The sequence below is a fragment of the Lepisma saccharinum genome, chromosome 21 (assembly GCF_977018435.1).
Source record: "Lepisma saccharinum chromosome 21, izLepSacc3.1, whole genome shotgun sequence".
Lineage (NCBI taxonomy): Eukaryota > Metazoa > Arthropoda > Insecta > Zygentoma > Lepismatidae > Lepisma > Lepisma saccharinum.
Genome location: NC_139249.1, coordinates 63,162,793 through 63,177,613, shown reverse-complemented (window position 1 = coordinate 63,177,613; position 14,821 = coordinate 63,162,793). Strand labels below are relative to the sequence as shown.

The 14,821-nt window shown below is 38.9% G+C and overlaps 1 protein-coding gene across 2 annotated transcripts in view; it reads right to left on the bottom strand.

Moving 5' to 3' along the window:
- Window positions 1–14,821, bottom strand: part of LOC146004349 (uncharacterized) — an 89,720-nt gene that overhangs the window by 23,642 nt on the left and 51,257 nt on the right. The window contains exon 1 of one of the 2 annotated variants that reach the window (XM_083143136.1): window positions 11,150–11,296. The exons of the other annotated variant lie outside the window; for it this stretch is intronic. Within the exon in view, the coding sequence (XP_082999262.1) occupies window positions 11,150–11,242 (93 nt within the window). The 5' untranslated portion in view covers window positions 11,243–11,296. Of the gene's footprint in view, window positions 1–11,149; window positions 11,297–14,821 lie in introns of those variants that run through there. 2 annotated transcript variants of the gene reach the window in all.

Genomic DNA, 14,821 nt, shown 5'->3' with positions numbered 1-14,821 from the left:
ATGTACTTCAGAATCAAAGTTAATGTTTCGATGCCTTCAGTATTTACTTTCGTCTCTATTGTTCGAACAGTTAAGTTAGATTTATGAAAAACTACAATTCCGCCACAGTTTTTCTTGGTTCTATTTTTTGTTAGCGTTTCATAACCCTGTATACTAATTAGAGATAGTGGTGTTCCGTCCTTTATCCAGCTTTCTGTAATGACAATCAAATCGAAGTCTCCCTCTTTTACAACAAGCCGCAGTTCGTCCATTTTCGGAACTAGCGATCTGACATTCGCCAGAGCGACACGGAAAAATGAGTCATTGCTTGGTCCTCCCCTTCCCAGCAGCTGGTCATTACCTCGGGGGTTAACGGGAACCGTCCTCATCTATCAATCAACTAGTTTACTACGATATAAGGTCGTTCAACAATTAGTAATCATATACATGTAACCATGATATATTTATTTGCTAATTAATGATTGATGCTGAGAATTTTTCCATGAAATAGCTTCATCTCCTCAATGTACGTAAAGTGTGCCTAATCCCCATTGAAAAAAACATATATTCTGTGTGCACATCACAACGTAATATCCATGTAGCAGTTGAGCCAAAGAATAATAGTTTGATGAAGTTACAAATAAGAATCAGGAAATGGAAATAGTTATCATTGTAATATGGAAGAAGACACGTAGCCGGAAGAAAGATAACAGACACAATGGGTTAGAAATTGTACTTCCTCTATACGAAATAGCTTCACAGAAATTGCTAGCTTTATGTACTATCTTAGGGTGCACGTGTAAGTTTAGTAGAACTCTGCTCCAGGCGTTTTTCTGAGCAAGGACATCCTGATTAAGCCGTAACAGTCTTTAACCAAGAATTAAACGTCCTTTCCCCCAGGAGGAGTCGAAGAGGGCTTCAATTCGCAGAGAAAAATATTAGTTCGTGTGCACTAGCTCCGTCCAGTTCGTTGCACTTTTTGGCTCTCTCTGCACTTGAGCATCTACGTACTTGGTAACACTGTGCATCACCGACTCTTCTACTTCGTTGATTTGGTTTCAAGTAGTGTATTTGGTGTCTACACAGTTTGCACTACGTTCTGAAGCGGTGTAATGTGTGGTGAATGGTCACGTGGTGCGTGCTAACTATTCAAGTGAACGTTTAAAGCAGCAGACAGGCTTTTGTTGAATTTTCTGAACTTGACCACCGCTATCCGTCTACTTGGTTGAAAGTCATTTCCTTCAACCAGCCTGACACCTGGATACACCTGCACTAAACCTGATGTCAAAAAGTGCAGCGATCTACTGTTATCTTTCCAAAAGCAGTTTAGTAATTGTTGTCGTAATTTGACAACGTAAGATGGAATTCCGACAATAGCCCAATTAATTTTCTTTCTTTTTTTAACATCAGTTCTACAATTTATTTTCCGTAGCGTTTCTGTCACACTTATCACGGGAGCAGAAGAATTGATTGCGAGGCAAACAAGGGCGCTCGCATGATTTTTTTTCTCAGGCGGGGAGGTGCAGAGTAAGATCTAATATCTTGCCAATCAGTCAAAACAACTTATATTTTACCTTTTATTGTCGTTGTTATTATTATTATTATTTTACAAATCATAAAATTGAAATGCAATTGAAAATATTTTGGCGCTGTGGAGAAATTCTAACTTGAGTCTACTATTTAAATAGAAACTGGATTCGCCTTCCTTTCCATAAGCATCTGCCAATTCTTTGACGAAGTGCTCTTTGCTAAATACTTTTTCAAGATGCACCGATACCAAACAGAGACTACCTAATCTGCTCTCCTTCATAGTACCCCTGATCCATGTTTTTACGTGACGAAGGACACTGTAAAAGAAGTAATTCAAAATGGCCGCACCTGAAGAGGCAAAATCAGACACAGACTTCGGAAAATGATTTTTTTCGAGATCCCGAACAGTCAAAAAATTCCAAAATATTGTATTTAGAAGTGGTTAATTGTTGGTATTTTCTGCACTATAAGTGGCTGGATTTTTTTTTAAATTAATAGTTCTGATTCCATAAGCGCGAAAACAATCACTTGACGGGAAAATAGTGTGTAGAATTCGAGATATATATACCGTGGCGGGAAATTTCGAAAATTCCCCGACCAGGAAGGAAAATGAGGAATTCTTTCAGTTCCGAACGCTGGGATTACAAAAAAATTATATTTCCAATCCCGTCCCTCGCACCCCTAGTTACAGCAGTCAACATGATCCTAAATTGTCTTACGAATACGCTCTGTTGTTATTTTGTTGCACGTGTCAGTTAATTGTTGCAACTTACAGCCTGTTAATCACAGAAAACAATATTATTTGTGCAAAGGTTCATCCCGAAATTAATGCCTCCACCTTAATAACTCCTCATAATGTTATCGGATTGTAATGAAAGTTCAAAGTTTGTGTGAAAATTGGTACACATGTTGGGTAGCTATTAAGGATATTCAAAATATTGTCCGTTGCTTTCGATACATTTCTGCTACCGTCCAACCCAATCCCGAAATACGCTCTGGAAAAAAGTGGGAGGTTGTTTTTTTACCCTTTCATTAACAGCGATTTTAATGTCTTTCACGTCCTGGAAATGCTATCCACGAAGGTTGATTTTGAGAGGAGCAAACAAATGGATGTCGGATGGGGCTAAATCAGGACTGTGAGGGGTTTGGTGCATTAATGACCACCCCATTCTGTCAATGGTCTGTGACAACCTCTCTATTTGCAAGAACTGAATTACAGCTCTTTGTTTTTCTCTGCTATTCATGTTGTTTATTTAGTTACCCGAAAATAAAATAAAAATGTGTGCATAAGTACATATCGCATTATATATGTGTGAAGTTTCATTGCAATGTTAGGATTTATTAAGGTAGAGACATATTTCGGGATGACCTTTGAAATAAAATATCACTACAATTTCACCATCCGAATTACATGATTTTTTTTCATACATCTGAGGGAGCAAGTGCGCCCTCTGGCACCCCTCTTCGGACACTCTTGGAAGCTACCTTTTCATTCACAGAAGGATTGCAAGGCATAAAATACGTCTCTTAAAAATGTGTCCTTGTCATGGTGCCTTACTATTCCGCAACTGGATGATAATTCGTGGACTGAGATAACAAATAATGCTCATTCTTGGTTTTACGTAAGCATACTCCGTTCCAAAGCTGATCTGCTAAAAGGATTTGAATGTTCCTGCCTACAAGAGATTTTGTATCACAGAACACGTTACTCGGAAGTGTAGAACATGCACGCAACCTACTTTCGGTTTAAAAGGGCAAATTTCGGAAGCAGCAGAGAAGTCATCAGAGAGAAAGAACAGAAATATACAAAGCAGCTTGGAACAGCTCTGAAGATTTCCCACAATCCAACGGAAATTATTGCCAGTGTTGAGAAAATAGAGGCAGAAGTAAGAATGGCGACTTGGTTGGACCGCAATGCCTAACGGCATGAAAAGAGCCATTCACACAACAGGAAGTGCTCCCATATGCATCCCTCTTCCTGCTGAGAACACATAATGGGAATTTTTATTGTTAATATCCCTCACAGACTGTAAATAAACAGTGAAATTGGTTTTGTATCTCGTTAGAGGCAGCAGCTTTTCTCACGAGGTAGTGACAGTTACACGATGGAAACGCTGAAGTTTCAAAAAGCAACGGAAGTTCCTCTCATGATTTAGTACCTCAGTCACACCTTTCAATAAAATATATTAAGAATTGGTACCTGAGTAAGGGCATTGTGTGCGCAGGTTACGTCGATAGTTCTTTTGGTGGGGAAATAAAAATATATCCACAGTGCATCAATCGCGGAAAATGCATTTTTCAAACAGTTGTACGTCTTGTAGATTTAAAGTCCGACCATATTAAAACTCGTTCACCGACTACGATCAAATGGAACAAACGACCAGTCTTCTTAGGTGTATAGAATAAAAGAACACGAGTTCTAAATATTAATCACTGTGTCCAATTGTCTTTATTTTTACGCCTATAATAGGTGTAGTGATGGTAGGGCATTAAAGTAATTGTTGGTCTAATTGTCCATGTTGTGTCTAGCGTTGTCCTTCTAGTAACATTACATATTAATTTAGTGTAGTTATTGTGGTTTTAAAGGTCGATTCGGTCCAGAGTTCGATACTCGGTGGAGGCACATAGTGGTTCGGATTCCACTTAAACTGTAGGTCCAGTCCCAATTAGCCTTACTGTGCATTAAAGTGGACTTAAAACAACAATTCAATCAATCAATCAAAGGTAGATTCATTTGGTTTATTTTACTTCTTTCTTCTACCGCTTTTGAATAATCGCAATGATAATGAGTGATATGATGACATTTATGAAGGGATACTCGTGGGCCTCCCCGATAGCGCAGTGGTAGCGTCATCGACTTGTAATCGGCGGAGTCACATAGTGGTTCGGATCCCACTTTAAACTGTAGGTCCAGTCCCAATTAGCCTTATTGTGCATAAAGTGAACTTAAACACCAAATCAATCAATCAATCAATCAATGAAGGGACACTCACCAAGAACATCCCTAGCCAAACCGGGATTCGAACCCGGAACCTCTGGTGTCTTAGGGTAGTGTGATAACAACTCCGCCGCGGACGCTGGATGTGGTTTAAAGGAAGTACACTGTTGAGGAGACCTTCGTGATGGATGCTGTTCCCCGGGCCATGTCGTATGCATCAATCTCGACTGGTAGTACACGAATATACGTTACATGTCGTTTCCAATATCCTCAATAACCATACATGTATACATATATATATACTCGTTGATATATTTATATATTGCAATCAGTAAATTGCAATATATATTGAGTGTAAAGAACTGTTTTCACGTCAATATTTAGGATTTTACTAGTTTATAATGAAAGTTTTAAGGGAGAATTCACACCGAAGAAACACGCGACACGCGACATGCAACACGAGATACGTGCCGCATGGAAGCCAACACTCAGTAATCAATGCAACCTTTCGAACCGAAGAGACACGGCAAGATGCACGTGTCGCGTGTCGCTTACGTGCCTCTCGGACTGTGCCGTTTTCTCAATGCCGTGCATCGTGTTGCTTCAGTTTCTTGTTCGCGCATGCGCAGCGAATGCTTCATTCCAACGAGCTGTATTTAAACTCTAGAAGAGAGCCCAACCTGCATTATGTTTGATCCTCTAATTTGTTGATATAATAAAGTATCAATATGTACAATGTTTTAACGATGTTTTAAGATTTAAACACAACGTTCATTTCGCTTTATCAAGTTTTTTGATGCAGTTATCCATCGACTGTAATTTGCCTTCAACATCGTGTAAAGAGACCCCGTGTTTTGTCCATTTACCTGATTGCTTTCATTTGAAAAACATGGTAAAGTACTCTAGTGCATTGTTTTTCAACCGCCGGGCCGCGACCCGATGCCGTGCCCTCGTATCAACTATACTGAGCTGTGAAGTGTTCTGCTGAAACTGGTTGACAACTATCATAATCCCGATATCATATTTGAGTTGTGAGTTTTCGTTTTTAAGTCCATTTTATGCACAAATAGACTAATCAGAATTGGATCTGCCCGGCGCCTCCCCGGTTATCCAACCCGGGATCACTTAATTACAAGGAGACGACGTTACCACTTTGTCTTCCATATTTTTATATTTGTCAACAATCCTACACACGTAATCAAACTATTTTTACTCTTATAGTTATGCTAGAATTTATTTATCAATATTTAATTTCATAGGTACATGTTAATTCATGCATAAAATCTTAAATACTGTAAAGATTTACGAGGAAAATTCTTCGGTTAAGGGCATTGACTTAAAAAAAAATACCATGACATGGTTTCAAGAAGGTTGAGAACCATTTCTCTAATGTTTAGGTATTCGCTTTATTTAGGCTGAAAAGTTTAGCGTATGCAGTTTGACGTCAGTGCATATTATTTCTCAGTTTTCTCGTGCACAACATGCCTCTCCCAAGTTACAATGCAATTTACATTTAACAATATCTCTTGTTACGTTATTTTAGGGTGACTAATAAACTTATTAATGCAATTATATCGATACCATCATGCAAACTGAGCAAAGACACTAGTGTCACTTGCCGCGTGTCGCGTGCATCTTGTCTCTTCGGTGTGAAACACTCGTGTCGCGTGTTGCGTGTCGCATGTTGCGTGTTGCATGTTGCGTGTCGCGTGTTTCTTCGGTGTGAATTATCCCTAAAACATAATGTGTTGTGTAGGAAGGAAGTGGGGAGAGTGTCTCATATAAATGGAGCTTCCTAAGTTGCATATTTGTAGATTAAGAAACCAAGCGCTCGTCAGTTTTAGGGCGTTTCTCCAGATATAGTTCGTTTAATGACAAATATCTAAAGTATTGCGTAGTATAGGGGGAGTGGAGGGGGAAAATGGGAGCAAAGAGCCCCAATAACTGCAGCCAGTTCATTGGTTTTAAGCTGACATTCACAAAGCTTATTCCTATTGGCTTATCTCCAGGATTCCAAGTACGCTGTTACACTGTCGTAAATACGTCGATTTTCTATTATCCCATTTCATTGCGACAATAATACAAGCATCGAAAATGTTCAAGACCGTATTCGGGTATTGATCTGAATGTAAGCTTTGTATTTCTTACATGCACATGTAGACCCAGCGTGAATCTCATCTCGTTGTTTACATTCACACTGGGCGTTAACTGTAGTCCGCTCTCCCAGACTAATCTAGGAGTAAATCCATGAAGAAGAAAAAATGGACTGTTCTTCAAATTCTCCTGGTAATTAACATTGTACGACCACACGGCCGATTGCAAGTATAAAAGCCAATCTGTGTGTTTTGAGTTCACGAAGTTTTTGATAAGTCCCTGTAAAATAGCATGTGATCGTTCCAATAATCCAATTAAATTGTGATTAGCTGCTGGTGCGAATTTAAGTTGGATTCCACATTTCTCCGATAGTTCTTTAAATAAACTAGCTGTGAATGAATTACCTCTGTCCGTATCTATATGAGAAGGACATCCGTAGCGTAAAATTAGATTTTCAAAAAGGAAGTTAGCTGCTGTTTATTTGAAGTATCTGCTAGTGATTGAGCAATTAAAAATCGAGTACTATGATCGATTGCACTAAGTATATATTTATGGCGAAGCAAACCACTTGGTGGATACGGTCCGCTAAAATCTAAAGCGATTCTATCGAATGGTTTCTGTGAATTGAACGTTAAAAGTTCTCCATATGGCGCTCCTTTTATGCGCTTATTCTGCTGACAAATTACACACTCCTTGACCATTTTCTGAATATGGTTCTTCATAAATGGAAAGTAAATCCTATCCAGTGCATTTTTGTATGTTTTAGTGAACCCGTAATGCGCTCCTCCAGCTGGTAAACTATGTAATGTCTCAATAACAGTGTTGCGAAGTGACTTCGGTATGCATAATAATTTTTTAGTCGTAGATCCCAGTTTATGTTGTCTATAAAGAAATTAAAAGTAAATTATTTTTAACTCTACAAGGGTTGTTTTCATCCACTGGAGTTGAAAGCATACAGTCTACCATTTCCTAACTGTATAACAAACACAATTTAAAAATTTCACGTAGGCTATCTACTAATAGTCCAGCCATCAAAGGTTTTCCTGCCGAAAATTATGCAGCCTTTTGGATTAAAGGACACCATTCTGTAACCGACCAACCTCACAGAGTCGAGACAACCACAACAGCAGGCTGTTTTCCACTTAAGTTTTCATGGCATAGTGCTGATATTTTACATGTATTAAAGTGTTCACAAGAAACTTGTAGGTGGGTTAAATCGACTTTATATTTGAACTTGGCAATAGAAATTCGGTCAAGTTTTCGGTGATACTAGTTTGATAGCTCTTTTGCGCATGAGTTTGGGTTTTCTTAGAATGTATGTATACTAAGTGTTTCTAAATTAAATGCAAATGTTATCATAAGATTTAATGACCTAGGTCAGCCCCAATGTTCTAGGTTCTTAGAACCGCAAGGCAATAGGATAGTTTTCTCACTGGTAACAGTTAGGTGGTAGAGCAGCCCTAGGCTGAACCTCGCTAGGTAGAAAATGAAAAGACAATTCTATTCTATTCTATATATACCAATTTGCATACCCAAAATATCCCACCTCATAAAATGAAATCTCAAGTACGCCACTGAGTGGGCATCCCCCAAAATCGAAAAGCTTAATTCGCACAATGTGTAGGTGTATACAGTGGCGTGCCCGGGGGGGTTGGCCAGGCAATGGCACTCAAAAAGTAAAGGTTGAATAAAACATAACCGAAAAGGACTCACATACTATCTCTTTCGAAGTTCGCCAGACTGATAACACGCGATTCTTCTTGGCGTAAATCGTACTTCTTTTTTTATGCTGTTCAACCTTCCGAAGCTTTCTTATCATCCTGCAAAATTGCCAAGTTATTATCGACTGTTTGCTTTAAGTAACATGCTGGCAAGAACTTTATTATTCTCTTGCGATTACATTTAAACCCGGATAAATTGTCAACATTTGCTTTTACGGCGACTAGAAGAAGGAGGATAGAACTATGTTATCAGCGATTGTCAAGGGTCAGGAGATACGTACGCGACAAATAAGTCAATGGAAAAGAAACACAAACAGGAAATTTCTAGAAACATTTTCAAGTAAATAATCTTCAGAAATGCAATACGTGCTTTAGACCACAGAGAGTTATGATCCTTTTTTTTTTGGCATAAGTGCCAAAACAGTAATAAAAATCTACTGTCTGTTAAAAGAAAAGACAAAGGTACTTGTGTAGCAGCCAGTAAGATGAGGACTGGATGGAGGATTTACAAGAATGTTGGACACGTGGAAAAATGGGTCAATATTGCATTGAATGCTTCAAATAGAAATCAGATCGTACCAAATTAAAAATATTTCCACATCTACACATAATACGAGAATATTTCTATTGAGTTGACAATTAGACATCTCATACAACTTGTGGATGTACGTATTTCAGAATAGCGACTAACAAAAAAACACAGAAATTAAGACCATAGGAAACTTGAATATACGTTTCTAAATAGAATACTGAAGATACTGATACTGAAGATAATAAACATAATAATAATAATCTTTTAAGATATTTTCAGCTACTTTGACATGTGTAGGAAGTGTTTTACAAAATTCGAATTTTCATGACTTACCATTTGAATCATTGTACAGTGCGTTCGAAAAAGTCCTCGCACTCATACTTTAAAAATAAGCTACTAAGGTATTCATCTGGATGAGTTGGAAAGCTTATCAGTGGGGATTGGTATAACCTTCAAGAACGAGTTTATGTTATATTTGGAGCAGTGCCGTTGTTATAGTCCTCGGTGTGAGACTTACAATAACAGTTAGTCAACAATGCCTTTTAAGGACATCGCCCACTGAGACGTGGAGAAACGCTGAGAAATGCGCCAGCAGTACTTCTGTTGTATGCTTCTATTGAAATCAAATGGTGCAACGTCCACTACAGAGAAACACGCGGAACCGGAGCACGGAATTTCTGTGCCAGAAGTCTGCAGATTATCTTACAGGTTATCGCCCACTGAGACACCGAAAATGCGTCAGTTGCGTTCAGTTGCCACGTTGCTCGGCGTCTCAGTGGGCGTTAAGCTTTACGCGCACACAGCGAATCGCTACGTTGGAAGCATATTCTGAGTATCTCGTATGAAAGATGTATGGAGAAGTCTATTTTCCGATGACCTGGGACAAGCTAAAACAGCAATGGATGATTGCTTCAGATTTAGTTTCAATATTCTTTCTGTGTATTTCAACGCGCGGAAAGCCAGCCCCCATGACCGAGAGGTCATCACATCGCTCTACGAGGCCAGGGGTCCCGGGTTCGATTCCCGGCCTGGGCGTGGATGTTTGTGAGTGTCCATTCATTAATTTCATCATATCATCACTCATCTCCATCCAATATTACTGACATTTAGTATACGAATATTTTTTTGTGTATTTCAATATATAGTTAACAAATGTATGTATTCATTACTTTGACAAGTTCAATAAAATATGAGCAAAACATTCTCAAACTTTGAGTGCGGAGACTTTTCGAACGCACTGTACAAAATTTAATAAGTTTTGTTATAGTTTTCTAAATAATCAAATCGAGATAATTACTGTAAGGTGACATTATTACGTTATCGGCATTTCACTCGACAAAAATATAATATTTCTGTATTTATTGGTTAGGTAGATGGATCACTATTTGTTACTATCAATTGACTCCCACTGGGAGCCAGCCAGCCAGATCAATTAAGACGTTATAAATGCTCTTACAGAGGAACTTGGTACTTCATGTAATCCACGAAATTTCATAAATGCAAGAGATGCGTTTTGTGAGTAATCAAGAGGTATCGAATAGTTCGACTGTTGACTTGAATAAACAATGAATTGTTCTAATTGAAAATATTTAACCGAAAGAAGTTCTTTGGTATGTCTGTCAGTACATCAAATCACATGTTTGCATCTTTGGTTGATTTTTTGAGATATCGAGGATGAAGCTGTATGGATTCTTCACTTTCAATTGTTTTAGCAGACGGACTTATCGACTGGGATTATTATATCGCAGTAAGAGAGTGCTAGATAGATCTTTCAGCTCACTAAAGTATATATTCGCATCTCTAGCAGTTTGTATGAGTAATTGATAGATACAAATTGGGTTTCATAAAGAGAGAAATTTACGGGTTTATGTAGAATGTGGATACGGCATCAAGATAACAATTCGTAGTTCTTTCAACTTAACAAACTTTGTAATTGTAATTTGAAGGATGACATCTCAACAAAACATTTTGACTCTATGGAAGACATTGATTCTGATGAAGGCCTACCCCTCGTTTTGTAATACTTTCTCTGAAGAAACCCCAATATAACAGATAGCCTATCTTTCCTTTTCTAAATACTGCCTCATTCCCCTAAACTTCAAATTACGTTTTGCAGAAATATTAGATTTACATGAAATTGCCAAATGTTGCAATTGGGTAGCCTCATTTTCAAGTAGATTAACACCAAACTCACTATGAATACAAACAGTCATAAATTAAAAATCTTATGCGAGGAAAAAGCGTCCAGAACACATTAACTAAGGGTAATTTTGCTGCCTGGGACAAATTATTTCCCTGGCTGGTCACATTTTATGTGAGTAGCAATGTACATTAATGTTATTACAGAAAACTTACTGCTGCGAAAATCTTCTTCTCGACTTGCGCGCTTGTGGTGACTGAAATTTTCCGTCTCTGTATCATTGGGGACGAACTACAGGAAGAATACATTATGAAGGGCCCTATCTATGCACACTGATAGCTCACAACACTACGACCTGCGGTGCCATTGGCGACTGGCTGAAGTAGCTAGTGGCAGACCTTCAAAGCTCCTGGACCATTGCCTTGTTTGTTACTCAAGCGAGCTTTATCGCTTCCACTCGCTCGCATGCTTTAGTTTTCGACAAGGCGCAGCGAGATAGCGTTCATTCTTTCCCCGAATTTGGTCTTAAGTGAACAAAGGTCGTTTCCAGAAGATAGAGCTGTAGAGATAATAGACTAATTGCCCATTCCTACTCCTGTGAAAAGCACGTTTCTGTAACTTGTACTACGAAGGACAAAGGTTATATTTGGATGCATGATTATTAATGTCAAAGCTACGACGAGCATGAAAGATTTACACTGATAGTGTTCGGTTTATTTTGCGTCAGCACTACAAATTTTGTCTTGAACGGGGTAGGCCTAATTTAATGTCGAACACTTGTGTAACGTTCTGTATTTTTATGCGATTGATCAACAATGGGAACTGTAATTTCAAAAACAATCGCAAAAGTAATATATCTTTAGAAACAACTGTAATATATACTACTCTGCTTGTTTTACTAATTTATTGTAAGATTAAGTCACAATACATTCATAGAAGTTAGTTCACAGATGATACTTTATATTACGCTGAAAAGTACTAACTCATCAAATATAACTCGCAACAATACTATGAGTATTTATTAGTAGAGAAAGGAAGATGATGACCTTATAGTTAAAATAATAATACACTGATAAACTTGAAGACAATTTTATATTGACCTTGAACCTGCCTTGTCGTCACATTCATATGAAAGGACTCTGCTTGGTGGCCATCATAAATATTATTGATTGCTCAAGCATGCATTGCTATACGTACTCTTCTTTTTGTATAATGAAGTCTTGCATGCAGTACCATAGGGTCATCCCCAGCTAACATTTTCAACTTCAAGCGCTGCCTGCGTGTCTTATTCCTTATTGCAATGCTTTTTTGTTTTGCGCACAAGCAATGGGTTTGTATTAACACGTGCTTCTAGTGCGTACATGCAAAACATGATTCGCAGCGCTGCATTGCAACTCTTGACGGAAATGGGTTTGCAATGTTCGCCGCATTTTCCTACCACAACAAGGTACAGGTATAAGCAACGGGAGAAGGGGGGGAAGCTGTGACCAAGAGTTTTATCTCATATGTGTAGCAGTTTGTCTGTAGGCACTATACTCTGTCCCAACTATCTCTGGAGCAGGCGAACGAAAACAAATCTCTGCGCAAGTAGTGACGTGAGACGGCTACACTTTGAGGCTACACGCGAGAGGGGAAAGCGACAGCAGTTACCACCCTTCGACCAGCGTGTACTGCTTGGTTCTGGCCACTCGACCTCCTCCCCTCCCCGATTATCTGACGCTATGCGCTGCCTTGCTCCAGAAACAACTGGGACAGAGCTCGGGTGGTTTATTGAACTATCCACCCACACAGTGATGTCCGTTGAACCGTAGAAACTGCGGGATGGCACTGCGAGTTGCTACGTTTCATGTACAGCTTTACAGCTTTTTGAATAAAAAATTGTACGAAAATCAGTTTCGCAATGTGTACTGACAATGCTAATGTATTTTTAAAACAGATGCAAAGAGCTTCAGAACAAGACCAATATTGTATTTGTAGGACTACCTAATACTAAGAAAAAGTTGTTTTGAAAATCTGAAAATTTAAAATTGTGTTTAAAACCTTTGTGCCTGCATCATACTAAAATTTCATCACCAATGGACAACCCGTTTTTCATTTATAGAATTTCAAAGAGAGCGATCGTTTTCAAAACTAAAGAAAAATGCCTCTTTTGTTGTCACGATGATGAAAAATACAAGGCATACTCGAAAAAAATTTGGTTAGCTTATATATTAACGCAGAATTGAATAAGCTAAATTTTAATGTAACTCGTTTTTTTTGTAGGTTTAGTGGTTAATTTTTAATGCGAGTCCAAACTCGAGTGTCTATAATTTTTAATCCGATAGTAGTTATTGTTGTGTATTTTGGGGGGAGCAGGGAAACTTTTGGATGTCAACTGGCGATCATGTCAGGTATCCAGGCATACCAGTCAGTAGCCTAGCAGCTATCCTAGTTAGCCTGTCGGGTAGCTGATGCATTCTATGCAAGGACGGCTAAACATGCAAGTTCCCGGCGAACGCTCGAGGGTTCCGAGCATGATTTTGATCTAATGCTCACTTGTAGGGAGTACCGATTGGACCATGCCAATTCTAAGCTGAAGCTAGGGAGTACCGCGTATTTAAATCATCCTATTTTTTTCTGGGAGGCCTGTGATTGCTTACACAGGAAAATTCATACCCGATGTAAAACCAGGCCCCTACTCACCCTGGTGCCTAACTGCGAGGAATACATCCCTTTTCATCGACAGTTAGGGTGCAGTGACGTCATACCACAGGTAAACTGAAGAACGTGTGTAGTTATCAATGGTGTAGTGTGCTGAAGGTTTTTCTTACATGCTTTGTAAATGAAATTGAGGGTTTACGTCGTTGCCTTGTAATAAGGGGGTCCTAGATTCGATATCAACTGTAGGCGCACAGTGGTTCGCATCCCACTTTAAACTGTAGGTGCAGTCCCAATTAGCCTATCTGTGCATAAAGTGAGCTTAAAATCATTACAAAACCTTGAATGAAGATATTTGGTTTAATCTCTCTTTATCCCAGCAAGCGTTTCTACGACTGACATAGCGCAAGTAGATAAACTTCTGCAACTCTCTTAATTAAGATGTGTAGCTCTGGTGTAGTTCTTACACGACTCTGCAATGTGTGCATTAAAACACGAACAAACAGAAATTGACGTGGATTGGATATACAGTTCTCATACAGAACAGCTATACAGGGTGAGTCAGAAATATGGCTACACGTTTGAAGTAAATGTAGTGTGTTACTGTACAATGTAGAGGGAAATGGTGAATGGTATAGTAAACTCGAAACTTCATTTTTCATTTCAGTCAAGATGGCGATGAACATGCAGCAGCAAGTTACAGTTGCAGCGTGGGCAATTGCATACCAGAATGACCGTGAGAGCAATTGACTTAAACTAAACAACAATTTGATGTAAGCAGTCGTTTTCTCCACCTTCCCACAATCGATGGCAACAATGTTACGTTAAAATAACGTCTCGCCAGTCTCGTGATCATTCTTGTGTAGAATTGCCCACGCTTCAACGGTAACTCGCATGTTCAGCGCTAACTTTGCTAATGACGTAAGCTCGGTCGCGTAACACTTACCTGAATTTAAAAAAATTATGTTTCATCCACCATTTCCTTGTAACACACTACATTTACTTCAAACGTGTGGCCATATCTCTGACTCACCCTGTTCAGTTCCACGTTGGATGGAAACTGCAATACTACACACCATGAGAATTTAGATTATAGTAAGGTCGAACCAGATCTGGATTTAGAGAGTGTGTGTGTGTGTGTAAGGGTGCGGGAGGTTTGGGGGCTGCAACAACATCTGTGTCCATCTGAAGGGGCCATCCAATGGGGGAAAATGTTTTGGAAAGAGTTACAGAATGAAAAAGATATTCTA